The 27,866-nt window shown below is 40.9% G+C and overlaps 1 protein-coding gene across 1 annotated transcript; it reads left to right on the top strand.

Annotated features, from left to right (window-relative positions):
* The first annotated feature begins 1,165 nt into the window (after positions 1-1,165).
* Positions 1,166-12,309, top strand: LOC121572497 (class I histocompatibility antigen, F10 alpha chain-like). The gene is made up of 7 exons (XM_045211106.1): positions 1,166-1,249; positions 1,533-1,666; positions 9,147-9,425; positions 10,829-11,128; positions 11,359-11,486; positions 12,036-12,106; positions 12,270-12,309. Exons 2-6 carry the CDS (start codon positions 1,609-1,611, stop codon positions 12,066-12,068), a joined length of 798 nt encoding a protein of 265 aa, XP_045067041.1. The 5' UTR covers positions 1,166-1,249; positions 1,533-1,608; the 3' UTR covers positions 12,069-12,106; positions 12,270-12,309.
* Positions 12,310-27,866: the final 15,557 nt, after the last annotated feature.

Genomic DNA, 27,866 nt, shown 5'->3' with positions numbered 1-27,866 from the left:
GAAGGCCTGATTCACACAGTCTCCTCTGAACAGTTGATGTTGAGATGTGTCTGTTACTTGAACTCCGTGAAGCATTTATTTGGGCTGCAATCTGAGGTGCAGTTAACTCTAATGAACTTATCCTCTGCAGCAGAGGTAACTCTGGGTCTTCCTTTCCTGTGGCGGTCCTCATGAGAGCCAGTTTCATCATAAGCGCTTGATGGTTTTGCTGACTGCACTTAGAAGAAACTTTCAAAGTTCTTGAAATTTTCCCGGATTGACTGACCTTCATGTCTTTAGTAATGATGGACTGTCGTTTCTCTTTGCTTATTTGAGCTGTTCTTGCCATAATATGGACTTGGTCTTTTACCAAATAGGGCTATATTCTGTATACCACCCCTACCTTGTCACAACACAACTGATTGGCTCGAACACATTAAGGATATAAATTCCACAAATTAACTTTCAACAAGGCACACCTGTTAATTGAAATGCATTCCAGGTGACTACCTCATGAAGCTGGTTGAGAGATTGCCAAGAGTGTGCAAAGCTGTCATCAAGGCAAAGGGTTACTACTTTGAAGCATCTCAAATATAAAATATATTTTGATTTGTTTAACACTTCTTTGCATACTACATGATTCCATGTGTGTTATTTCATAGTTATGATGTATTCACTATTATTCTACAATGTAGAAAAGAGTAAAAATAAAGAAAAACCCTGGAATGAGTAGGTGTGTCCAAACTTTTGACTGGTACTGTATATTGCCTAGTCAATGAAAAAGACAAAATAAAAGGCTTACGTTGGTCAATTATAGTCCTCTCATACGGGTACGCAATCAACAACTGCTGGTACATACACTATCTAGTAGTGTTGCAATGACTAACCCATCAAAGTTAGTAAAAATATATAGACCCCTAACTCCAGGCACAATCAGAATTGATACAATTTATGCTACCTTCCGTTCCGTAAATCAACCCCTGCTGCTAGGTTCCACCCGGATTTTACTGATGCTTTAGCTACCTAAATTCTCATTGGCTCAACAATGTTATACAAATGTATAATATCTTGGTGCGAACCGCGAACTATATTCAGAGTTTCTAAACACAGAGACGCAACATCACGAGACTCCCGGGAACTTTTCCGAAGAATACTAAGTAGACTAGGCCGGGGTTTGACGTCTCTGGAGTCAATGAGAGAAGTGAAAGATTCTTCCTTAGTTGTTAATCTTCTCAAAATCTACATGCACAACCTAGATTCAAGCCAATGCGTTAAGTATTTGAACATGTTTTTACTCTAACTTCGTTAAAGTGACAAACGTAGATGTTATTATTTTCGTCAAAAACGACTTTATATTGAAGGAGTGCCGTTGAGTTGACGGCCTGCACGTGCGCAGTTCGGCGCGAGAGGACCGTTAGACCCGATTACGTTTTCTGCGCATGAGCTTCGCTTGCAAACGTCACCATGAAATCGCCTACAAGTGTGATCGGGGATTTCTATTGGAGAAGCAGTTTTAGCCTGTCTTCATACTTACTGTCTTTTACATATTTCAGGTCATTTGTTCAGAACACCCCAAGACGGAAGCATTGGTAGAGACAACACATCAGAAATCGAAAGACCAACGTCAGCATGAAGGGTTTTATCCTTCTGTTCCTGGGAATACGCCACCATCATGCAGCATTTGGTGGTCAGTCTAAAGTTTTATATATTGTAGATTTAGGAAGAGATGTCTTTTTTCCGTAGCTGGACTATTTAGTTACTACACTGCTCAAAAAAATAAAGGGAACACTAAAATAACACATCCTAGATTTGAATGAATGAAATAATCTTATTAAATAATTTTTTTCTTTACATAGTTGAATGTGCTGACAACAAAATCACACAAAAATTATCAGTGGAAATCAAATTTATCAACCCATGGAGGTCTGGATTTGGAGTCACCCTCAAAATTAAAAGTGGAAAACCACTACAGGCTGATCCAACTTTGTTGTAATGTCCTTAAAACAAGTCAAAATGAGGCTCAGTAGTGTGTGTGGCCTCCACATGCCTGTATGACCTCCCTACAAAGCCTGGGCATACTCCTGATGAGGTGGCGGATGGTCTCCTGAGGATCTCCCCTCCCAGACCTGGACTAAAGCATCCGCCAACTCCTGGACAGTCTGTGGTGCAACGTGGTGTTGGTGGATGGAGCGAGACATGATGTCGCAGATGTGCTCAATTGGATTCAGGTCTGGGGAACGGGCGGGCCAGTCCATAGCATCAATGCCTTCCTCTTGCAGGAACTGCTGACACCTCCAGCCACATGAGGTCTAGCATTGTCTTGCATTAGGAGGAACCCAGGGCCAACCGCACCAGCATATGGTCTCACAAGGGGGTCTGAGGATCTCATCTCGGTACCTAATGGCAGTCAGGCTACCTCTGGCGAGCACCTGGAGGGCTGTGCGGCCCCCAAAGAAATGCCACCCCCACACCACGACTGACCCACCACCAAACCGGTCTGCTGGAGGAAGTTGCAGGCAGCAGAACGTTCTCCACGGCGTCTCCAGACTCTGTCACGTCTGTCACATGTGCTCAGTGTGAACCTGCTTTCATCTGTGAAGAGCACAGGGCGCCAGTGGCGAATTTGCCAATCTTGGTGTTCTCTGGCAAATGCCAAACGTCCTGCACAGTGTTGGGCTGTAAGCACAACCCCCACCTGTGGATGTCGGGCCCTCATACCACCCTCATGGAGTCAGTTTCTGACCGTTTGAGCAGACACATGCACATTTGTGGCCTGCTGGAGGTCATTTTGCAGGGCTCTGACAGTGCTCCTCCTGCTCCTCCTTGCAACAAAGGCGGAGGTAGCAGTCCTGCTGCTGGGTTGTTTTCCCCTCCTACGGCCTCCTCCACGTCTCCTGATGTACTGGCCTGTCTCCTGGTAGCGCCTCCATGCTCTGGACACTACGCTGACAGACACAGCAAACCTTCTTGCCACAGCTCGCATTGATGTGCCATCCTGGATGAGCTGCACTACCTGGAGCCACTTGTGTGGGTTGCAGACACTGTCTCATGCTACCACTAGAGTGAAAGCACCGCCAGCATTCAAAAGTGACCAAAACATCAGCCAGGAAGCATAGGAACTGAGAAGTGGTCTGTGGTCACCACCTGCAAAACCAGTCCTTTATTGGGGTGTCTTGCTAATTGCCTATAATTTCCACCTATTGTCTATTCCATTTGCACAACAGCATGTGAAATTTATTGTCAATCAGTGTTGCTTCCTAAGTGGATAGTTTGATTTCACAGAAGTGTGATTGACTTGGAGTTACATTGTGTTGTTTAAGTGTTCCCTTTATTTTGTTTGAGCAGTGTATAAGGCCTAATAGGTGTATGCAATTCTATGGGCCTATGTGTTTACTTATTATCGTCACATACTTTTACAAACTTTGTAAGTCTTTTCTTCCGAATCAATGACAGATAAAACAATTATAATTTAAAGATGCACAATGCATAAATCGCTCCGCCATTTCCTGGTTTTCTAAAATTCTAATAGTCCGCCTAATTTCAGTTTGTGGCAAAACAAGCAGGTATAGTGTAGAGAATCATTGTATCATCAAAACCGCTGTGAAATATATTTTTTATAACCATAAATATTGTACTTTCATCTATTTTGAAGCTGGTGTACAACCAAAACCGAAAGTCAATGACCAAAAACTAATCTTGAGCCTGTGAAGCATAGAAATAGCGCACATAGACCATATCTACCACTTCTTAGGGGGCTTTCACACCAATACTTGGTGCGGTTTTTCGAATTCTGGTGCGTTTACCCCTTTTAGTTCGGTTCGTTTGGACTGGTGTGAACACTGTCCACACTCGGGAGCGTACCAAACAACGTACCGTGGTTCGCTCAAAAAGGGTGGTCTCTGTCCTCTCCCAAGTGAGCCATGGTGCGGTTCATTACAATTGAGAACACAGCTCGGCTAAGGTCCGGACCAATCACAGGAAATAAACTACACATGGGCAGTTGAAAGAGGATAAACGCCTCTGAAATATGTGCTGACAATTATATAAAAGAGCAGCTAGAGAATACATATACAAATTATGCTTTTATTTTGTTTCCAATGGCCTAAGACATAATTCAATACCAATTTAGCCTATTCCTATTGTTAGAACACAATTTGCCTGGGCCGCTGTATGGGGCAGTTTGATATTCTCATCAGATCATGATTAATTACCTGACAGATCTTGCGTGATGGAAAATGGCCAGGGTGGCTATATGATGGACTAACACATCAGTGCTAGCCTTCTCCGTCTGGTTCTAGCCTCCCATCTACTGCTGTGATAGTGAACCACCACATTATACACAGCACACAGTCGGGACAAGCTCTCATAATGCTCAGCTGTTTCGTTGAGGGTTCATTTTTGGTAGGAGTACCAAATTAAAAGTAATAACTAGATGGTCGCAACACATCGCATCTGATGATACATGATTGTTGTGGTGTGGGACTCCCCGCCAATTCTGTCCAATAAGTGAACTACCTGCCCGAACATATGGCTTTGTTTACAAATTGTGGTGCGTTTGAAATGTGGCAGTGTGAAACCAACTGGACCAAATCTAAAACACATTTCTATGGGAGTTTTGTCGGGTCGCCCAAAAAGTTATATATTCCAGCTTTAAGTAACGTTATTATGATTGAATATGATTTGTGCAAACTTTTCCCTCTAGGCATTATATGACAATGAGGTCTATTATTATGTCTGAACAGCCAGGGCCGGCTCAAGGCATAAGCAATATAAGCGGTCGCTTAAGGTGTCCGCATGCTTCAGTTTGGAAGTCAGCTAGATGAACCCAACAAGTGTGCTCGCACAGTCCTTAAAGACCTACGCTTGAAAAAGCGAGACAGTCCTGCAGTCAGCATGCCAATTGCACACTCCCTCAAAGCTTGAGACATCTGTGGCATTGTGTTGTGTGACAAAACTCAAGCATTTTAGAGTGGCCTTTTATTGTCCCCCCACAAGGTGCACCTGTGTAATGATCATGCCATTTAACCAGCTTCTTGATATGCAACACCTGTCCGGTGAATGGATTATCTTGGCAAAGGAGAAATGCTCACTAACAGGGATGTAAACAAATGTGTGTGCAAAATTTGAGAGAAATAATCATTTTGTGCATATGGACCATTTCTGGGATCTTCTATTTCAGCTCATGAAACATGGGACCATTACTTTACATGTTGTGTTTATATATTTTTTCAGTGTAGTTTGTATTCTGAGTAAATTATCACTTTTAAAGATGGTTTGAAACAAGAACACTTATGTTTAGATGGACAAAGAGGTTCAACGTTATTTATGCTAAGCATCCAATTTGCTATTTGCAAATGGCTTTGAATTACTCTGCAGTATTTTCAGGTATCATAACATTTCATTGCATCTTTCAAGCTTTTCAGTGGCATGTTGAAAGAGACATACAGTAGTTGAGCATCTCAACTTATTTATACCTACCTGTACATATATACAAAATGTTCAGATAGAAACGTATTGTGTAGATCAAATATGACTGTCGGATATATTGGAATAGTATAGGAGTATTGTGTGTGTGGTCTATTCATTCTATCTTCAACATGTAGTTCCAGATACAGCCCTGTCATTCGTTGGGGAAAAAACACACCACTTCATACAGCTATGACTTTTTCATAGCATGTTACGATAATTATTATAGCAGGTTAGAATAAATAGGGTAAGGTTACGAAAATGGTAGGGTAGGGTTAGGGAAAATGCTCTCCTAACCTGCTATGAAAAGTCACTTGTATCGAAGTGGTGTGTTTTTAAAGAGTCTCATTAGTTGTAGGCAGTCAATCCAATAGTTTCAGAAAAGTAGTCACTTTCTGAGATTTGTTATCAAGTAGTTTATAAAAGTAGTCACTTTCTGAGAAAAATTTGTAATTTGTATTCAAATAGTTGTAGTCACCTCCAAACGAACTATTTGTTCCCCTGGAAAAATAGTTACTTTCCATAAATCATAGTTAAAACTATAGTCCCAGATCTGGTGTGTGTGGGGACAGTGTGTGTGTGGGTATGTAGTGTATGTTTGTGTCAGTGTCAGTGAAGACACTTGCCAGCTGGATCTGCGCATGCTCTGAGAATGTACATTTGTATTCTGTCTGGCCCAACGGCCTTGCAGTGTTAACCTGTTTAAAGGTATTACTCACATGGCCTATTGCTTGCTCAATAACAACACTGGTCTGCTACTGACATATTCAGAAAAGAGGCTAAACAGTCAATTCTGCCACCTTTGAGAAACAGAATCGACCATTTACCTTCCTCTCTGAATATGATGTCAGTATCACCCCAGAGGACTGTGAACAATGACAGGTTTTGCCCCTGGACTCTGCAGTGTTATTCCTACAAAAATCAAGAAAATGTAAATATGTGTTTTGGGGATTTTTCTCCCCTTAATTAAAATAATCCATTAATAGACTGTCATAAAAGTATATTTTGATGCCAGAGCCCACAGTGAGTCACTGGGAGCTTTGGTCCCTTAGAACAGAGAAGACCAAAGACACATCATCATCATCATCATCATCATCATCATCATCATCATCATTAGCTGAGTGTGCGCTGAATCAGATAGAATAATCCACTTGGTGGTTCTTAGCAGGGGATGAATACAGTAAAAGTTAAAATGTAAAGTTGCTAGAAAGTAGTGTCATCTTATCTATCAGTCTTATAGTGATAGTGCTCCTGGGCTTGAGTTATTATCAATGTACTTACATTTACATTATTTTTCAGACACTCTTATCCAGAGCTACTTACAATAGTGAGTGCATACATTTTTGTACTGGTCCCCCGTGGGATTCCAACCCAAAATCCTGGCATTGCAAGCGCCATGCTCTACCAACTGAGCCACACGGGACCATATATTTTCGAAAGTATACATGCTGTACATTTGGAAGGGATGCCATGTTTCACAGGTAATGACTCCACAGAAATATCTGCCTGGGAATATCACATTGTTCCATTTCACAATACTGTTCTTAGTGTTCAGTGTCTCCATCTGTATATCAGACACTGATTCCAAATATTCTCTTAATAAAACATTCTTGGTTCTCCATGTCTGATACACAAAATGTGTAATATCTAGGGGTTACGTGCGGTCTTTGCAACTTTCCTTATAAATGTCATCCTGCAGTTTAACAAAAACACATATTTTGGTAAAAAGTAAAAGTGTTCAAAGTAATATTTAATAAACAACCAGTTTATTAAACAGTAGTGTGGAGAAACTAAAAAGTGAATATAGAGAAAATGTAAACCTCTGTTTAGCCTACATGACTTTGAAAAACGATTATCTGTTCAGAATTCAACATTAACATTACATTTTTTCCCTCTAGTATAATAATAATAATAATATGCCATTTAGCAGACGCTTTTATCCAAAGCGACTTACAGTCATGCGTGCATACATTTTTGTGTATGGGTGGTCCCGGGATCGAACCCACTACCTTGGCGTTACAAGCGCCGTGCTCTACCAGCTGAGCTACAGAGGACCACGTGATTCACTCCCTGAAGTATTTCCTACACGCATCTTCTGAAGTTCCCAACTTCCCAGAGTTTGTGGTTGTGGGGATGGTGGATGGTGTTCAGATAGATCACTATGACAGCAACAGCCAGAGAGCGGTGCCCAAACAGGACTGGATGAACAAGGCAGCAGACCCACAGTACTGGGAGAGGGAGACAGGGTATTTATTGGCTTCCCAGCAGACTTTCAAAGCCGGCGTCGATGTTCTAAAGCAGCGTTTTAACCAAAGTGAAGGTAAGTCCTTCATCTTAACCTCATCTGATCAGTTGTGTTTGTGTAAACTGTCAAAATGACAAGAATGAATCAGGATTAGAGAATTGATTGAATTGACTAAGGTTACAGATCTCGAATATCAGAGATGTACAGATCTGCCCCTCCCTTCCTGTTTCTGTTTCCTTCACACACATCATCATTAGCTGATTTCCGCACTAGAAAGCATCTAGCATGGTCTCCTTTGGTTCTCTGCTTATGTTTACTGTATGTATGGTCCCTATTCTTGCTCCTGGACACCAGCACACCATTCAGTTTAAAACTGTTTTAAGTGTGCGAAGGACAGATGACTATGACCATACCACTACTGTAAATGGCATCAAACTATAAGCATCTTTATGCACGTATGGCATTGGTAAGGTCACTCTCCAATTACCTGAATGGCAGGCTGGTGAATGTCAGATCTCTCTGTGATCTCTGCTTGAGAGACGTGTGCAAGTTTAATTTGTCAGTCAATACCTCAGTCAGACCCTCTAGTCTGCTCTGTGGGGCTTTCATGCTGTGTGTGTGTGTGTGTGTGTTGTCCACACTGTCCAGCTGTGTGCTCCCCCTCTGTCCCCCACAGTAGAGCTGTAGTCTCCTCAGCCTCTCTGAGTGTCTCTCTGATCTGATGGGACGGTAGAGAGAAGTAGAGCAGCAGAACATGATGATGATGATGATGGTAGTGATGATGATGATGGTGGTGATGATGTGTCTTTGGTCTTCTCTGCTCTAATGGACCAGCTCCCAGTGACTCCTGTGGGCTCTGCTGCTGGGGCTGATCAGGCCTCTCAGGGGAACTCTACACCTCCACACACTCACCTGTCACCTTCAGGATCTGGGGACCACACACACACACACAGCTCCAGTAGGCTCACATTATTGAGAGACAATCTTCCTCATGTTAGTCTCTCCATCTCTCTCTCCTGTTGTTCCTGACTGAACAGAGGATCCTCTCTCACTTCCTCTATTTATCTCTGACATCATCACTAGAGGACAGTCTTCATCTATCAACAGTGTTTTATTCATTTACACACCTCATTGAAAACTACAGTCCTACACAACATCCATTTGTTAGAATAACACTACTGTACTGAACACAATGTGCATCTTCAACACAGAAGATAGAACCAAGCCAACATCAGCTGGTGTGGAATAGATCCACACTCTCTTGAGTCTCCTCATCAACTCTGTCTCTGTGGTGAAGGGGTGTGACATCATCACCACACTGTAGAGGTCTGAGTTGGATCTCTGTTTTATTCCAGTCTGATTGAACAACTAATATATGATGTTAGAGATCCCACTGGCAGACTGAATCTGGAGAACAGATTGCACAATGTTGCTGACCCTCCTTTTTCTCTTTCAGGAGACCACTATATCCAGTATATGTATGGCTGCTCATGGGATGATGAGACTGGAGAAGCAGATGGGTTTAGACAACTGGGTTATGATGGGGAGGACTTCCTTGTGTACGACATGAAGAGGTTCACTTGGATCGCTCCTAAACAGCAAGCTGTGTTCACTCAGCACAAGTGGAACAGTGACCAAGCTGGACTGGTATTCTGGAAGAACTACATCTCCCAGACCTGCATTGACTGGCTGAAGAAGTATCTGGACTATGGGAAGAGCACTCTGATGAGGACAGGTAAACATTCACAAATGTCCCTTTTTTCTTTTGTCCTTGTATTTATGCAACACTTGAAATCTATCTTTTGATTTGTGAATTAAGTCCAGTACTACACAACTATAGATGTCACTTAAGAACATTGAGGGGTTCTGGAACAACAGTGAAATATGGCTAGTTAATTATACAGAATGCACCATATTGGTGTGACATTCATCTATACCACCGAAATCGTTTATCTTTACTGATTCTGTATTATCTACAGAAATCCACCATAATTTATGGTATAATTTTGATAAATGTACATACAGTACCAGTCAAAGGTTTTGACAAACCTACTCATTCCAGGGTTTTTCTTTATTTTTACTATTTTCTACATTTTAGAATAATAGTGAAGACATCAAAACTATGAAATAACACATATTTCCATGACTAAAAAAGTGTTAAACAAATCAAAATATATTTGAGATTCTTCAAATAGCCACCCTTTGCCTTGATGACAGCTTTGTACACTCTTGGGATTCTCTCAACAAGTTTAACCTGGAATGGTTTTCCAACAGTCTTGAAGGAGTTCCCACATATGCTGAGCACTTGCTGGCTACTTTTCCTTCACTCTGTGGTCCAACTCATCCCAAACTGTCACGCCCTGACTTATGGGACTCTAGTATGTTGAGTCAGGATGTGGAGTTCTATGTTATCTCTATGTTTATATTCTAGGTTGTGTGTTTTTTCAATCAGAGGCAGCTGTCGCTCGTTGTCTCTGATTGGGGATCATACTTAGGCAGCCTATTGGCAATCATTGGTTGTGGGATCTTGTTCCGTGTATAGGCTTGTATTGTGTTTAGCCTGAGGACTTCACGTTACGTTGTTTTGTTGTTTTTGTTTGTGTGTTTATTTTATATAATAAACATGTATGCATTTCACGCTGCGCCTTGGTCTGACCCGTCCTTCAACGGCCGTGACACAAACCATCTCAATTGGGTTGAGGTCGGTTGATTGTGGAGGCCAGGTCATCTGATGCAGCAGTCCATCACTCTCCTTCTTGGTCAAATAGCCCTTACACAGCCTGGAGGTATGTTTTGGGTCATTGTCCTGTTGAAAAACACTTTTTTTGTTTACTACATGATACCATATGTGTTATTTCATAGTTTTGATGTCTTCACTATTATATACAATGTAGAAAATAGTAAAAATAAAGAAAAACCCTGGAATGAGTAGGTGTGTCCAAATTTTTGACTGGTACTATAGATGCTTTTAGTTTGCGCCCATTTCAAAATATCCCCCACTGAAATTATGTCTCTCTCTCTCTCTCTCTCTCTCTCTCTCTCTCTCTCTCTCTCTGTCTTTCTCTGTGTCTCTCTCTCTCTCTCTCTCTCTCTGTCTCTCTTCCCTCCCCTCTTTTCTATTTTACTCTCTCTCTCCAGTCTCTCCCTCAGTGTCTCTGATCCTGAAGACCCCTTCCTCTCTAGTGACCTGCCACGCTACAGGTTTCTACCCCAGTGGAGTCATGGTGTTCTGGCAGAAAGACGGGCAAGAACAGCATGAAGATGTGGAGCATGGAGAGACACTCCCCAACAATGATGGAACCTTCCAGAAAAGTACCCACCTCACAGTGACGCCTGAGGAGTGGAAAAACAACAAGTATCAGTGTGTGGTTCAGGTCACTGGTATCAAGGAGGACTTCATCATGGTTCTGACTGAGTCTGAGATCAAGACCAACTGGGGTAAGAGGGAGAGATTAAAATATACACTATACCCAACCCTCCTATTGAATGTGCCCAATATTTCTAAATTCACTCATCTGCACAGGAGCACTACCTTTCTGACTGCATGTTCTCATTGACCTCCTGCTTGTTGTAGTTTTTTTTTTTTTTTTTTTACATGTACAGGAATACTGCTTGGAGTTCATTTGAGATGGAAATGTATTATCTTGCACTTTTGTCTGAATGCCCAGTTCGGGTGATTACAGATGACCCAGCCCACAACATTGTCCCCCACATTGGAGTGGTTTTAGCTGTCCTGGCCATAATTTGCTGTTGTTGGGTTTGCCATTGGAAGAAGAAGCAGAGCGAGAAATGTGAGGTGAGAAAGACCTCTTTCTATTGTCATATGGAGGCTACACTGTCATCATAGATATTATCAGCTGTGATATAGTTAGTGTAGAAGTAGTAGTCATAGTACTGGTTTACAAGCAATAGTATTGTACAGTGTTGTTAGTGATGGTAGAAGTATGTTTGATTTGATCTGATAATGCAGTAGGAATACTCTCACACATTGTGTTCTCTTGTAATATTCCAACAAATCAGAGTCAATAATAACATGATGTTTATCTCTGTTTCAGGTTTTGTTCCAGCCAGCAGTAAGTGGGGACCTTGATGTTGTTCACTATTCTAAAACGATCACAGATTGTTTGTTTTGTTTTCTGTTTGACTGTATCCATTTTAGAATGTGGTTGTCTCTTTTCCTTGTAGATTCTGATGCTGGTTCAAACTTAGATGTCAATTGATGTAGCTACTTAGTTAAAAGGGAAGGTTTTATTTACCCTGAACCATGCATTAGGAAATTAACCTGAACTCATTATCTTTCAAGTCAGTCTCTTTTTCTAACATGGGGGTTTTATTTCTGTTTTAGCTGACTGGGACAACTCTGGAAAGGGTCTCCTGAAGACTTGAGAGACCTCTCTGCACTTCTGTAACGTCAGAGTAAGTCTCTTAAGGTGTCCTTATATTAATGAGCAGACTAGAGATATAACCACTACCACACACAAGCACACACACTGTAAACCAGTGGAGGTTGCTGAGGGGAGGACGGCTCATAATAATGGCTGGAACAGACTCAATGGGACTATCATTTGTTTTTCAACAGGACAATGACCCAACACACCTCCAGGCTGTGTAAGGGCTATTTGACCAAGAAGGAGAGTGATGGAGTGCTGCATCAGATGATCGGGCGGCAGGTAGCTTAGTGGTTAAGAGCGTTGTGCCAGTAACCCGAAGGTTGCTGGTTCTAATCCCGAGCCGACTAGGTGAAAAATCTGTCGTTGTGCCCTTGAGCAAGGCACTTAACCCTAATTGCTCCTGTAAGTCGCTCTGGATAAGAGCGTCTGCTAAATGACTAAAATGTAAATGTAAAATGTAATGATCTGGCCTCCACAATCACCCGACCTATAATAATAATAATAATAATAATAATATGCCATTTAGCAGACGCTTTTATCCAAAGCGACTTACAGTCATGTGCGCATACATTTTTACGTATTTGGATTTGTTTAACACTTTTCTGGTTACTACATGATTCCATATGTGTTACTTCGTAGTTTTGATGTCTTCACAATTTTTCTACAATGTAGAAAATAGTAAAAATAAAGAAAAACCCTGGAATGAGTAGGTGTGTCCAAACCTTTGACTGGTACTGTATATATATTTTTTGCCTGTTTTGCATGTTATTTTGGCATTAATACGTGTCACATCGGTTTGCAAACTATGTAAAATAAAAAAGAATTGTGTTCTGTCACTCACGGGGAAACTACGTCACTGCAAAATCTATGGGGAGAGCTCAAAAATTCAAAACCCTTGGGTGCTGCCATAGTTTTACATTAGAAGTGCCCATCCAAGAAGGCTCAAGGTCGTTGGCCACAGATAAAATGACGTCAAATCACGTTATATCTACCGTAGCTTTGATTGGATTGATCATGTCAACATCATACTTTCTAAATCTTAGCTAGCAAGCTAGACAAGCAGTCATCATCATGAATCAAGTCGACAATCTACTGGCAAATCCTTTTCAATCCTTGTCATATGAAGAGAAATTATAGATAAAACGTATCGGTGCTCATCGGCCATTGGACATAAACATTACACAACAAGTTGGAAGTCGCAAATTCAACAATGAGTGGTTTGGAAGGAATCAGTGGCTAACTGCAAGCTTTGCAAAGCAATCACTAGCCTGCTATTCAGTGGAGATGGTGTGTGGTCCAAGTCTGGGTTTAAGGGTCTCTTTTCCAAGCTTAAAAGGATAAACATTTGCTCTCAACACACGATCGGCCAGAAAAGGTTGAATACATTGGCCATGCTGTCAATCCAGCATGACCTCTGCCGCGTTCAAGACAACTGGGAACTCTGAGAAAAACGAGCTCCGACTGGGGAAAATGCGTTTTGAACGCCCCTCCAACTCGGAATTGCAAGTTGGGAACTCTTGCCTCTTTCTACAGCTCCGACCTGAAGATCACTGACGTTATGATTCAACCTTGTTTTTTTCAGAGTTCCCAGTTGTCTTGAAAGCACCATAAATTCAGAGAATGACAGACTTTGATAAAAAAGTTTGATGACTGAACTTGCCCACAAGAAGGACCGCGCGCCACCTTCCTGTTCAAGTGAGCACAGCACAACAAGGTGAGTCCAAAAATGTCTTGTATGCTGCTGCATAAATGATGTAATATGCAAGGGAGATATGTATACTGTAGCTAAGAAAGTAATACTAAGTGTGTAGTAAGCTGTTAGTATCCCAAGTGCCTCACCCTAATAATTTGGTCCCTTCCCCTCTCATAACTTAGCCTACTGTTCTGACTTGGTGGTGCACATGTAGCCTATACAGTGGGGGGAAAAAGTATTTAGTCAGCCACCAATTGTGCAAGTTCTCCCACTTAAAAAGATGAGAGAGGCCTGTAATTTTCATCATAGGTACACGTCAACTATGACAGACAAAATGAGAAAAAAAAATCCAGAAAATCACATTGTAGGATTTTTTTAATGAATTTATTTGCAAATTATGGTGGAAAATAAGTATTTGGTCAATAACAAAAGTTTCTCAATACTTTGTTATATACCCTTTGTTGGCAATGACACAGGTCAAACGTTTTCTGTAAGTCTTCACAAGGTTTTCACACACTGTTGCTGGTATTTTGGCCCATTCCTCATGCAGATCTCCTCTAGAGCAGTGATGTTTTGGGGCTGTCGCTGGGCAACACAGACTTTCAACTCCCCTCCAAAGATTTTCTATGGGGTTGAGATCTGGAGACTGGCTAGGCCACTCCAGGACCTTGAAATGTTTCTTACGAAGCCACTCCTTCGTTGCCCGGCGGTGTGTTTGGGATCATTGTCATGCTGAAAGACCCAGCCACGTTTCATCTTCAATGCCCTTGCTGATGGAAGGAAGTTTTCACTCAAAATCTCACGATACATGGCCCCATTCATTCTTTCCTTTACGGATCAGTCGTCCTGGTCCCTTTGCAGAAAAACAGCCCCAAAGCATGATGTTTCCACCCCCATGCTTCACAGTAGGTATGGTGTTCTTTGGATGCAACTCAGCATTCTTTTGTCCTCCAAACATGACGAGTTGAGTTTTTACCAAAAAGTTCTATTTTGGTTTCATCTGACCATATGACATTCTCCCAATCCTCTTCTGGATCATCCAAATGCACTCTAGCGAACTTCAGACGGGCCTGGACATGTACTGGCTTAAGCAGGGGGACACGTCTGGCACTGCAGGATTTGAGTCCCTGGCGGCGTAGTGTGTTACTGATGGTAGGCTTTGTTACTTTGGTCCCAGCTCTCTAGGTCCCACTGTGTGGTTCTGGGATTTTTGCTCACCGTTCTTGTGATCATTTTGACCCCACGGGGTGAGATCTTGCGTGGAGCCCCAGATCGAGGGAGATTATCAGTGGTCTTGTATGTCTTCCATTTCCTAATAATTGCTCCCACAGTTGATTTCTTCAAACCAAGCTGCTTAGCTATTGCAGATTCAGTCTTCCCAGCCTGGTGCAGGTCTACAATTTTGTTTCTGGTGTCCTTTGACAGCTCTTTGGTCTTGGCCATAGTGGAGTTTGTAGTGTGACTGTTTGAGGTTGTGGACAGGTGTCTTTTATACTGATAACAAGTTCAAACAGGTGCCATTAATACAGGTAACGAGTGGAGGACAGAGGAGCCTCTTAAAGAAGAAGTTACAGGTCTGTGAGAGCCAGAAATCTTGCTTGTTTGTAGGTGACCAAATACTTATTTTCCACCATAATTTGCAAATAAAGTCATTAAAAATCCTACAATGTCATTTTCTGGATAAAAAAAATCTCAATTTGTCTGTCATAGTTGACGTGTACCTATGATGAAAATTACAGGCCTCTCTCATCTTTTTAAGTGGGAGAACTTGCACAATTGGTGGCTGACTAAATACTTTTTTTCCCCACTGTAACTGTTTTAGAGAAATGTAATCATCAAATATTGTACGAGCTTTCATTGTCTGCTTTCATGCCCCCTTTATTTATCCTACGGTTCTGACTTTGTGTACAGGGAGCATGCTGTAAGAACGGCCAATGTTCTGAATTCTGTACATTTCAAAAGTGCTGAACAATTAGTTGTATTGACTACGTCCGTCCTCGATCGCTCGTTAATGTCTTAATCGGAATTACGGATTGCCTCTTATCTGCTTGATGTTCCCTTATGCCATAGTTTATACATGTCAATTGTCAGTAGAAACCACATTTGTTAAAGCAAGTCAGCCATAGCAGCTATGTTTTTTTTTTAAGGCAGTAAATGAGTCTGAATGAACTGCTTCGCTGCCAGACAAGGCTCCGCTGATAGCCAGGTGTTGCAGTGGTAAGATGCTGGGACTGCTGTTGGGAATCTGCTGTTTGGACAGCTTTATGTAGGCCCTAACAGTTTGTGGGCACCGTTTGTCACCGTTATAATGCAATTAATGTATTGTTTAGTGTTGTGTAGTGGCTTTGCTGGCATGCATCTCCCTTTGTTTTGTTTTTTGCCCCACCAAGATTTACAAGCTAAAATCTCCACTGTGGACACTTAATGTTTTTGATATTGCTACTATGCAAATATGCATGTAACCATTTCACTGCACTGTTTGCACCTTTTGTATCCTGTGCATGTGAAAAATAAATGTTGATTTTATTTGATATAGTTCACCAGAGACGGTAATGTGAAGAACAATATGACCTACACCAAATTCATATAAGGATAAAGTTTTTTTTTTTTTTTTCTTATTGTAGGCTACTAATTTTACCATATTTAGTCTTGCTCTTTTGGTTATTTACTACACTACTCACTCTGTTCAGCACATGGTCTCACATGTGATTCCTTAAAGAGATGGGTGGGGCTAAGGCTTAAGAGGGTGTGAACGATGCTGAATGGGTGTAGACAAAGATGAGCTCTCCAGTAGGTGTACCAAAACATTCAAGGGCCATTTTCTCAAAAGTGGGGTTACAGGTTTATCAACTTTCAAAGCAGAATTACTTTCCCATTGTTCCTCAACTGCAGCTTATGATATACAGTATACAAAACAAGTCTCTGCTTTTATCCAATGTAAAAAACACAATTTCTAATTTTGCTACATAAGACCGAATTGAGGTGGTGAGTCACATATTAGAATCAATGGAACACCATGAAAGGGTGTTTCTGGAAAGGATTAGATTGTTGTGCGATGTTAAATTAAGATTGTAACATATTATTCTACAAATAAAACATAAATGATCGATTTTCCCCTAACTGAAGCCAAAAAAACAATCGCATTTAAAAGATATCGCTGTAACTGGAAAAACATAATGATTTTGTTTGAATGTGTAGTGTAGCAACACGTGTAGGTTTTGGTGGTATAAGATACAGTAATTGTGTGACGTTATAATGTTGCTCACATTATTCACTTGTTTTAGTTGTATGGGCAAAAGCCAGACAAGGCCTATCCACATGTTCCATTTGTACATATTCCTCTTGTACCAAAAAGTGATGGTATGTCTCTATTGCTGTTTCTTTTGGGGCTAGCAGGTTCTGGACAATAAGTTGGTGATGGGCCAAGTTGAACAAAAGTGTTTCTACTTTGTACATTATGGATGCTGTACACATAAAGCAATGATCTACCAAATCTAATGCAAGTCCCGAAAACAGGATTGTTAATGTGATCCATTTAAGAGATACAGTGAGGGAAAAAAGTATTTGATCCCCTGCTGATTTTGTACGTTTGCCTACTGACAAAGAAATGAGCAGTGTATAATTTTAATGGTAGGTTTATTTGAACAGTGAGAGACAGAATAACAACAACAAAATCCAGAAAAAACGCATGTCAAAAATGTTATAAATTGATTTGCATTTTAATGAGGGAAATAAGTATTTGACCCCCTCTCATTCAGAAAGTTTCTGGCTCCCAGGTGTCTTTTATACAGGTAATGAGCTGAGATTAGGAGCACACTCTTAAAGGGAGTGGACACCTGTCCACAGAAGCAATCAATCAATCAGATTCCATACTCTCCACCATGGCCAAGACCAAAGAGCTCTCTAAGGATGTCAGTGACAAGATTGTAGACCCTACACAAGGCTGGAACGGGCTACAAGACCATCGCCAAGCAGCTTTGTGAGAAGGTGACAACAGTTGGTGCGATTATTTGCAAATGGAAGAAACACAAAATAACTCAATCTCCCTCGGCCTGGGCCTGGGGCTCCATGCAAGATCTCACCTCGTGGAGTTGCAATGATCATGAGAACGGTGAGGAATCAGCCCAGAACTACACGGGAGGATCTTGTCAATGATCTCAAGGCAGCTGGGACCATAGTCACCAAGAAAACAATTGGTGACACACTATGCCGTGAAGGACTGAAATCCTGCAGCGCCCGCAAAGGTTCCCCTGCTCAAGAAAGCACATATACAGGCCCGTCTGAAGTTTGCCAATGAACATCTGAAGGATTCAGAGGAGAACTGGGTGAAAGTGTTGTGGTCAGATGAGACCAAAATCGAGCTCTTTGGCATCAACTCAACTCGCCGTGTTTGGAGGAGGAGGAATGCTGCCTATGACCCCAAGAACACCATCCCACCCGTCAAACATGGAGGTGGAAACATTATGCTTTGGGGGTGTTTTTCTGCTAAGGGGACAGGACAACTTCACTGCATCAAAGGGACGATGGACGGGGCCTTGTACCGTCAAATCTTGGTTGAGAACCTCCTTCCCTCAGCCAGGGCATTGGAAATGGGTTGTGGATGGGTATTCCAGCATGACAATGACCCAAAACGTACGGCCAAGGCAACAAAGGAGTGGCTCAAGAAGAAGCACATTAAGGTCCTGGACTGGCCTAGCCAATCTCCAGACCTAAATCCCATAGAAAATCTGTGGAGGGAGCTGAATGTTCGAGTTGCCAAACGTCAGCCTCAAAATCTTAATGACTTGGAGAAGATCTGCAAAGAGAAGTGAGACAAAATCCCTCCTTAGATGTGTGCAAACCTGGTTGCCAACTACAAGAAACGTCTGACCTCTGTGATTACCAACAAGGGTTTTGCCACCAAGTACTAAGTCATGTTTTGCGGAGGGGTCAAATACTTATTTCCCTCATTAAAATGCAAATCAATTTATAACATTTTTGACATGCGTTTTTCTGGATTTTGTTGTTGTTATTCTGTCTCTCACGGTTCAAATAAACCTACCATTAAAATTATAGACTGATCATTTCTTTCTCAGTGGGCAAACGTACAAAATCAGCAGGGGATCAAATACTTTTTTCCCTCACTGTACATAATCAACCAGCCAAACAAGACAAATTACAGACCAAATTCATGTATTCTGTAAGAATGTTCTTACAATTCAATAAAGTCCACAAAATGTGAATGAATAAAGAGCAAAGGACTTGAAGTGACACAATATCATTTTGTATATGGGTTTAAGAAGTAATATATATTTTGATGACCTGTATGAAAAATGATGGGGTGGCAGGTAGCTTAGCGGTTAAGACCATTGGGCCAGTAACCGAAAGGTAAGATGCTGGTTCATGTCCCACAGCTGACTAGGTGAAAAAATCTGACGATGTGTCCTAGAGCAAGGCATTTAACCCTAATTGCTCCTTTAAGTCGCTCTGGATATGAGTGTCTGCTAAATGATGTAAATGTTTGAATAAAATTATTTTGTCCGTTAAACATTATTTTATGATAGAGATTAGAATAAATAATGTTCAGTATCTTCACTTGTCTGGAAGTCCACAGCACTGCTCTTTTCCATTCTCCTTCTAATCAGGGACTGATTCAAACCTGGAAAACCAGGTTTTGAATCAGTAATTGATATAATTGATTCACCTATGAATCAATTATATTTATTGATCAATAAACAGCCATGCAGGAAAGAGACTACTGTTGATACTGAAGAATATTTAATGGCATGGTGTTGCTATAAGGGATGTACCCCCGCATTGACCCGGTACCGGTACCGATACCCCCTGTACATAGCCTCGTTATTGTTATTTTATTGGGTAACTTTTAATTATTTTTTACTTTAGTTTATTTGGTAAATATTTTCTTAACTCTTTCTTGAACTGCGTTGTTGGTTAAGGGCTTGTAAGTAAGCATTCCACAGTAAGGTCTACACCTGTTGTATTAGGCGCATGTGACAAGTAACATTTGATTTAATTATCTTTTATAATAACCCACTGGGACATGTAGAATAGTCCCCATGTAACTACTGCACACACTATTCATATCCACAGTAAATCATTTATCAAGCTGAGAAAATGAACATAACATGGGATAAATAAGCTACTTCTGGTTTAATGGCTAATGTATTCCTTAAGCGCCTTATTAGACCACATCACTGTAAAACGTCCTGATATTACCACAATTTTGTTTGTAGAATTTGTAAAATACACTCTTTACACTAAAGTGGAAATGTACAGAAGGGTGCCAACCAAAAGGTACCCGGGCAAACACATCCGACTGGTTTTGGGACACGTATTTGTCTTTCAGGAAACAGTTTGTTGGAGGCAGATACGCTAGACAAAACTATAAGGACTGAATTTTACTTCCTGCTTTAACTGTTGGTTATGAGGTTATTTTATTTGACTGTTTAGTAAACTAAAACATTTGACTAAACCTCTTCAAGTCACAAAGTTGTCATGTGTATTTCACAAGTCTCAACAGACTTTACAGAGAAAATAAAAATCAAGGTTAATAGTATCGTATTAAACAATCATACAAACCGTTTCCAATGACTGGCACTGGTAAATAACTGGTAGATTATCATACTGTACAAAAACATTGTTAGGCATGTAAGACCTTCAGGTTATACAATGGAGGCCAGAGTATGCCGTTTGAAAACAGTCTTTATTTGGAGCAGTGTAAAACCCGCAAATTCAGACAAACAAAAGGTGTAATGGGTTCGTACTCAAAAATATGTTGCATAAAGCTGACTTCATTATTCGATGTCAGGGATAGCGGATAGCGTACACAGACGTTATCGGCTTCACAGGCTTCTTCAGTGTGTTCTTCAGAACGTGCCCTTCCTGTAGCGGTGGATCAGCTCTGACACATCCTCCTTACACACCTTTATCCAGCCGTCCTCCTTCATGTGGTACACTGGACAAACACAGACACAGTTACACATACATGTATTTTAAAGGTATTGTTTACATTTTATTTTACTATGGATTCAGCATATGACAACTTTTTAATATGAATAAATACTTCTTAAATGAGATATAATAGTATATTTAGTAATAACCTCTTGAATGGAATTCACACCTGGAATTTACACAACAAACAAACAATATCTCAAAATTCATCTAACTCAATCCTGCACCTATCTATGCTCCACAACCAGTAGAGAACATCCGACCAGAGAGACGTGTGGCGTTATCATCCACATAGTACAAACCAGGGCCCTGGACAGCAAGACACAAATATATTGATACGCATCAACAGACATGACAACTGGAGACAATCTAATGGTACTCACAAATGGTGGGTACCATCAGGATGAAAATGTGAGCTATAAAATCAGGCTTTCAAATAAACACACATGCACACACATACCACACACACACACAAACACACTCCTCTCCTCCCTCCCTCCCACCCTGTACGTTGTGGTCCCAGCCAATGATCATGCTGCCCATGGTGAGGCTCATCTTGTTAGCCTCCTTTGACGCTGTTTTGAAGATGAACAAAGACTTTATTACATCCCATTACAAATAGTCCTAATTTGCTCCAAAATTGGTGCTCATTCCTGGCAAGACATTAATCTAACAACTCTGATGAGATGGTAGGAACTTCAATAAGAAAATATTAATGAAAAGTAGTCTATGCCGTCTATACAAGGCAAGATAATATTAAACAAAAATATAATTCAAAACAAAGAAAATGAAAACAATATTCAAGTTTTATTGTCACATGCACAAGAACAATTAAATGCTTAATTTGCAAGCTCAACCCAACAGCTCATTATTCAATATCCAAAAAGTATAACTAATAAAAATGATATATTATGAAGAAATAAGAAATGAGAGGAAGCTATGTACAGGGTCAGTGCCAATACAACATGTACAATGTGCAGGGATACTGGAGTAGTTTGAGGTAGATATATACATGTAGGCGGGGGATTAGGAGAAAGTGACTGGTTGCAGGATACATTATAATAATAGAAGTAAACAGTATGGCAGCAGCATGAGTGGTGGGTGTGTGTGTGCGTGGTGGGGAGTGTGTGTGTGCGTGGTGGGGAGTGTGTGTGTGCGTGGCGGTGAGTGTGTGGGGGTGTTAGTGTACACGGATATGCATGGAACAGGGCAGAAAAGTGACTGGTAGCAGAAATATACTGAATAAATACTAATGGTAATATATACATGTGAACAGGAGTAATAGTGACTAGTAACAGGGCCTTTCTCAGACACCGCCTGGCATGTACGTCCTTGAAGGCTGGGTGCTCAGCCCTGGTGATGCGCTAGGCCGTCTGCACCACCCTCTGTAGGGCCTTCCGGTCGAGGGGCGGTGCAGTTGCCATACCAGACGGTGATACAACCAGTCAGGAGGCTCTCGATGGAGCAGCTGTAAAAGCTCCTAAGGATCAAAGGGCATTAAGAATACCTGCTCTTTCCATGACATAGACTGACCAGGTGAATCCAGGTGAAATATATGATCCCTTTTTGATGTCACTTGTTAAATCCACTTCAATCAGTGTAGATGAAGGGGAGGAGACTGGTTAAAGAAGGATTTTTAAGCCTTGAGACAATTGAGACATGGATTTTATATGTGTGCCATTCAGAGGGTGAATGGGCAAGACAAAAAATGTAAGTGCCTTTGAACGTGGTATGGTAGTAGGTGCCAGGTGCACCGGTTTGTGTCAAGAACTGCAACGCTGCTGGGTTTTTCACGCTCAGCAATTTCCCGTGTATATCAAGAATGGTCCACCACCCAAAGAACATCCAGCCAACTTGGCACAACTGTGGGAAGCATTGGCGTCAACATGGGCCAGCATATGTGGAACAGTTTCGACACCTTGTAGAGTCAATGCCCTGACGAATTGAGGCTGTTCTGAAGGCCAAAGGGTTTGGGGGACTCAATATTTGGAAGGTTTTCCTAATGTTTGGTATACTCAGTGTATACCCCTTGATTATGGCTTATGCCTTTATTGTAGTAGCATAACTGTGTTATGACGTCATTACTAGGGCAATAAGAAACTATTACTTGATATAGTCAATGGGATAGATGTTGTTGTCATGGGAGACTTTTAAAACAAATGATGTGGCTGACCACCCCTTTACAACTCTGAAGGCATGTTTTTGCAGATATTAAAAGTGAACAAGACAGTTTCGGCAAGCGTTTGCCCTCAAAAAACTCATTTCAAGGTGAATCATTGGAGAAAACCTAAAACCTCAGTTTTGAGTTACAGCAGCTGACTATCTGCAGTGAATGTTGTTTATTTGAAGCATAATGCACCCATCAACTCAGTGGCCTTGGGGTTCGTGTCGGCCCTGAGATTGGAAGGTTGGGTTCCATCCCCAGATTAGTGATACCAAAGACTCTAAAAAAGTGGGACCTAATGCATCTCTGCTTGACACTCTGGATTAAGCAGGTGGATTAGGGGTAAGGTATTGCGATAGACTAGCGTCCTGTCCAGAGGTTATACTTGTATATCAAGTTGTCTCACGCTACTGAAATAGGAGATAGGCTTCTGCCCTATGGGCTGTTATGGCTGGGACAATGCTAATTATAATGCACCCAGAGGTAACGTTATTTCCCATACATGTTTCCCCAAACCTAGACTTCTTAAGCTTGTTGATTATGTTTTTCTATGTGAAATGCTAAGTTTTCTATGTTGTTGACCCCGAATGATGGTGAAACTGAATTCCCTGCGGATTGTGCCGTTACCCATCACATACTAACTATTTTTCTTCTTTCTGGCTGAGTGCATGATGTGCGAGTAGAGCTCTGCCAGTATCAGCCAGAAGCAGTGTCATTGGTCAGGTACATGCTCTGGCCTTGCATACCGACTGCAGTGGTCCGCTCACTACTCAAGCAGATATTCAGCCTGCAGCTTGAGAGTGGTGTTTCACTGAGGGCCACATGCCTGTCATTCAATTTCCCTCGTAGGACAGTAAGTAATCACTTTTATAATCTGATTCTATAATATGTCTTTGTCTGCAAAAGTTCATAACCAAATTCCTGTTTTGATAAACAGATCTGTCATAGAAACCATGTGCTACTTGTAGGTGAAGATGCATTTGCTGTATGTGTTGATGGCCTACTCTGATGGAATGCAGTAATGAATCAGAGTGTCTTTAAGTGACTGTTCATTCATTTCAGGGAAGAGACTTGTATACTACCCTGACAAATGAGACCTATGAGGAGTTCCGACATGCTATGTTGGAACTTGATATGTTGCGCTGTCTGGCCCCAGAAAAGGCCGATGGAACCCAATGCCCACTCTGTCCCAAGGTTTGTTGTATTTTTTTAGCCTATTTCATTTTTAATCACCCCCAAAAAACACATCAAAGCATAAGATATCAATTGTGATGTCTCCCTCTTTTATAAACACAATTATCTATTAGAAACATCCCTGTTACATTTTTGTCAAACTATTGTACAGACTAACAGACTTCTAGTCTTTCAGTTTATTGGGATCCCCATGATCTGTTACAAAGCAGTAGCTACTCTTCCTGGGGTCCAAAAACTATAAAGTTTTATCCAAGTATATTTGACAACTCTTTACAGGACATTGGAACAGTGGTGGTAGCAGCGGATGGGCTTTTGGTTTGCCTAGGAAAAAGTAGTGTGGATCAAGTTATGAGCCACCAAAACATAAGGAAAAATACTTTGCAAACCAAGCTGATGTTGATGCTTGTTGACTCTAGTGATGCTCCTAACATTTCCAGTTTTTTGTTTTAGTGGACTCTCTGCCACAGAGGCTTTCCCGAGAAACAAAAGTTGCAACAGAGGCAGAAAGGGGAATGGCAGAAATTGCACAGTCTCTTCCGGGTAAACCATGGTAAACCAATGATCTAAGCATAGAATTTCAGTATTGATTAGAAATGTTGTCACATCTATCACTGTTGTTATGTTTTAGGAACAACACTGGACACCATTAGGGATTGGGGCAGGAATGTCAGTGTCACCCTTGAGAGATAAAAACCTGCTCTGTGTAATTAATTTCAAATTACTAAACAAAGTAGTTATTTTTTGGCATGAATTATTGCATGCCCTCTCTAATCAATTTTCTATTTTCAGGGCACAGAAGGAAAGTGGAGATGGAACAGCTGTTTGTCAGCTTGTGCAGATCGAGAAGTGCTTCCTCAGTTCGTTTTTAACAGTGCAATTGTTAGATCAATAGAATCAATGAATATAATTGATCTCCCTGGTCAAAGTATTTAGAACTTTTCTGATTACAGAAAACTCAAGACGATGGAAAGGAAGAACAGCATCCTCCATCGATGGTCCCCCACCAGCAGTCGCTCCCAGACTGCCCTCCACAGACTGCAGAGGAATAGATTGAAGACCAATCTGGAGGGAACCTTCAGTCTGGTGCTAGAACGGAGGTTCCTCTATGGCCTGATGAGAAAATATGCAGGTAACATATATATGCCTCCTGTAGCATTTAACTGTCCAAAAATGTATTTAGCAACTAAGGATTCTAGCTTTAAGGGTTAAGTGTGTAGGCTACAGAGAAACAAAATAGAGATCAAGCCTTGTTGACTGTTTAAAATTATATGTTTTAATGTTATTTTTGTGTTAAAAGAAGCACTCTAAGCATCTGTGGACATTTCTGTTTAATTGTTAGATGCGGTATAGGCCATTGTTGCATGTTATTTAGCATTTATGTCATGCTGAGGGGGAACCTGAGGTGAGCCTGGTTTACCCCAACCTGAGTCTAATGGAATAGACATGTTTGCTTCCTCCAAAGTATTGTCTTTTCATTGACCTGTTAGTTGTGGAGTTTGTAAATCTACATTTAGATTATTTAGTCAATATTGTCATTTGAACATCTAGGTCACCATTGTCATCTTTAAAATTAAATAATAACTTCTGCACCCGATCCTGACTGCCTCCTGCAACATTTATCTGTCCAAATATGGATTTAGCAACTAAGGATTCTAGCTTTAAGGGTTAAGTGTGTAGGCTAGAGAAGGAAAATAAATTGGGATCAAGCCTTGCTGGAGAGAGGCGAGACTCGAGGCCATGGTGTGGTCGAGGCCATGGTGTGGTCGAAGTAGCACCTTTAATAAATAATTATTCTGGGTACATACATTTAAGGCCTTCATTCAACATGCAAGAATGCATTGCACGCATGACTGTAAGTCGCTTTGGATAAAAGCGTCTGCTAAATGGCATATTTATGTTATAACTACAATTTCACAGAAAGCCTAGGCATATTTGAATCATTATAGTTCCGAAGCACTGAAACATTTTGGCATTTGTATTTTGGAATCACAATCATGAAACACCCCTTAAACACATAATGTTCTCACTACAATTTAGGCCTTACAGTGGTGAACTTTATTTTTAATAAATAGGCTTTCAGCTAGGGCTGAATATACTCACCAGTAATGTTTGGAAACAACTTGATTGTACTACTAGACACGTCTAATAATAAGAATAAGCACATATTTGATTGGCTCTGGGCGAAGGCTTAAAACACAGCAGTTTTCACTTTCTGAACGCCTGAATCACTACATGGGTTAGGGTTGAATATACTCATAATATAGGCCAGGCTACACATATTCATATACAGCATCTACATAGGCCTACAAGTTGTAGGTCATACGATTTTTAGGTTTTAGGTCAGAGGGGTTGTGTCGTGAGGTGCATTGAGGTGTTGCCTCACTTGAAGTTAACTGCTGAGTGACCCAAGATAGAAGTTCTGTATGACCATCTGAACTCTGACTCTCCCATCTGCTGCCGATGAAGCAGGTTTAAAGGGCTTTATTCAATCCGCGTCGCTGAAGTTCAGCTTTACAGCGTGATTGAAATTTAAAGGAAATATTCCCGCTTTAGTTGAGACTGCATTCATGGTAAACGCTGCATATGTCGGCTCTATCTGAAATTACTTTTAATTAATTTCTAGCGCCTATGTCTCAGCTGTGATTCGTCTGAAGTTTCTGATGAATCAATTCTTGTTGCTCCATCGTTCCTTCGTTTGAATCACAACTACGTTTTTGTATACAACGTCAGATTTTATAAAATAATGGATGTAACAAACAGGCTAACAACTGACATTGTTACAGAAACCACAACTTGTGAACTACAAATATGGCGCCATTTTGTGGTTTTCTTCCTAACCCTAACCCTAGCTTGGTTGATCTTCTTTATCAATATCTTCGCCAAAATCATCCCAATTGATGTGTAACATGTCATGTACCTTCATTAATACCTTCATCAAGCTGTACTGCATCAGCACATGCCATTTCAATGATTTAAGTGGTCCACTTTTTTAAATGGGTTTTTTGGTCATTACAATTCAAGCTTGAAATGTGGGGCCGACATTTTAATAAGTCTCCCTTAGTGAACCTTCATGTGCAGCTATGTTGTGATATGTCAATCTATTCATGATTTAGAAATCATCAAAATTTGGTTAAAATTGACCTTTGGGGGGCGCACACTGAACCCCCCATGTGCACAAGGGTTATGGGGTTGGAAAATATCTCAGAATCATCCCAAAGATGTATTTGTACCAATCCGCAAGTCTGAGCTACAAAAGACAAGAAAGTCCGTTTTTGCATACATGACCAGATCTGGCTTGATAAACATAAAGGGTTTTAGGGCGTCAAAAGCTGAATAATAGGTCAAACAAGTATGTAAATGTATATATAAAACTGAAATTATATCGACATTTGAGCCTCAACAAACTAAAAAAACACATTATTTAGGCTTTATATTATATGTGTGGCCATTAAACCCCCTATAGTCTATACAGGTGCATTATCATAGGCACTACGTCTATTTAGGATACTGCTTGACAATGATGCACTGAATTCATTATCATGCAGATGGCAGTGGCATGATTTGTGTTTTAACTTTTGATGATGTTTGCCAAGGACAAGTATGGCTCAAGCAGATGAACACATGTTCTCCACGTGCATAAATTGCCTGTATGCTGTATCGGTATCTGATGCATGCAGCCTACCACCATAAATATTAGAACATACACTTATTTACATGGTTTTAATATAGGCTATGTTGACATATAGACGTAGGTCAATGTCAAGTAGTAGCCTATAGAGCCCA

Source organism: Coregonus clupeaformis, chromosome 35, assembly GCF_020615455.1.
Source record: "Coregonus clupeaformis isolate EN_2021a chromosome 35, ASM2061545v1, whole genome shotgun sequence".
Classification (NCBI taxonomy): Eukaryota; Metazoa; Chordata; class Actinopteri; order Salmoniformes; family Salmonidae; genus Coregonus; species Coregonus clupeaformis.
The sequence above is the reverse complement of the archived record's forward strand: the minus strand, read 5'-3'. Positions and strand labels throughout refer to the sequence as shown.

What these genes read in the sequence shown, in the direction of transcription:
- LOC121572497 (XM_045211106.1), top strand. Translation starts at nt 1,609, where the DNA reads ATGAAGGGTTTTATCCTTCTGTTCCTGGGAATACGCCACCATCATGCA. An exon ending in CCATCATGCAGCATTTGGTG is followed by an intron (nt 1,667 to 9,146) that starts GTCAGTCTAAAG and finishes TTTCTCTTTCAG; the next exon opens with GAGACCACTATATCCAGTAT. An exon ending in AGCAGAGCGAGAAATGTGAG is followed by an intron (nt 11,487 to 12,035) that starts GTGAGAAAGACC and finishes TTTCTGTTTTAG; the next exon opens with CTGACTGGGACAACTCTGGA.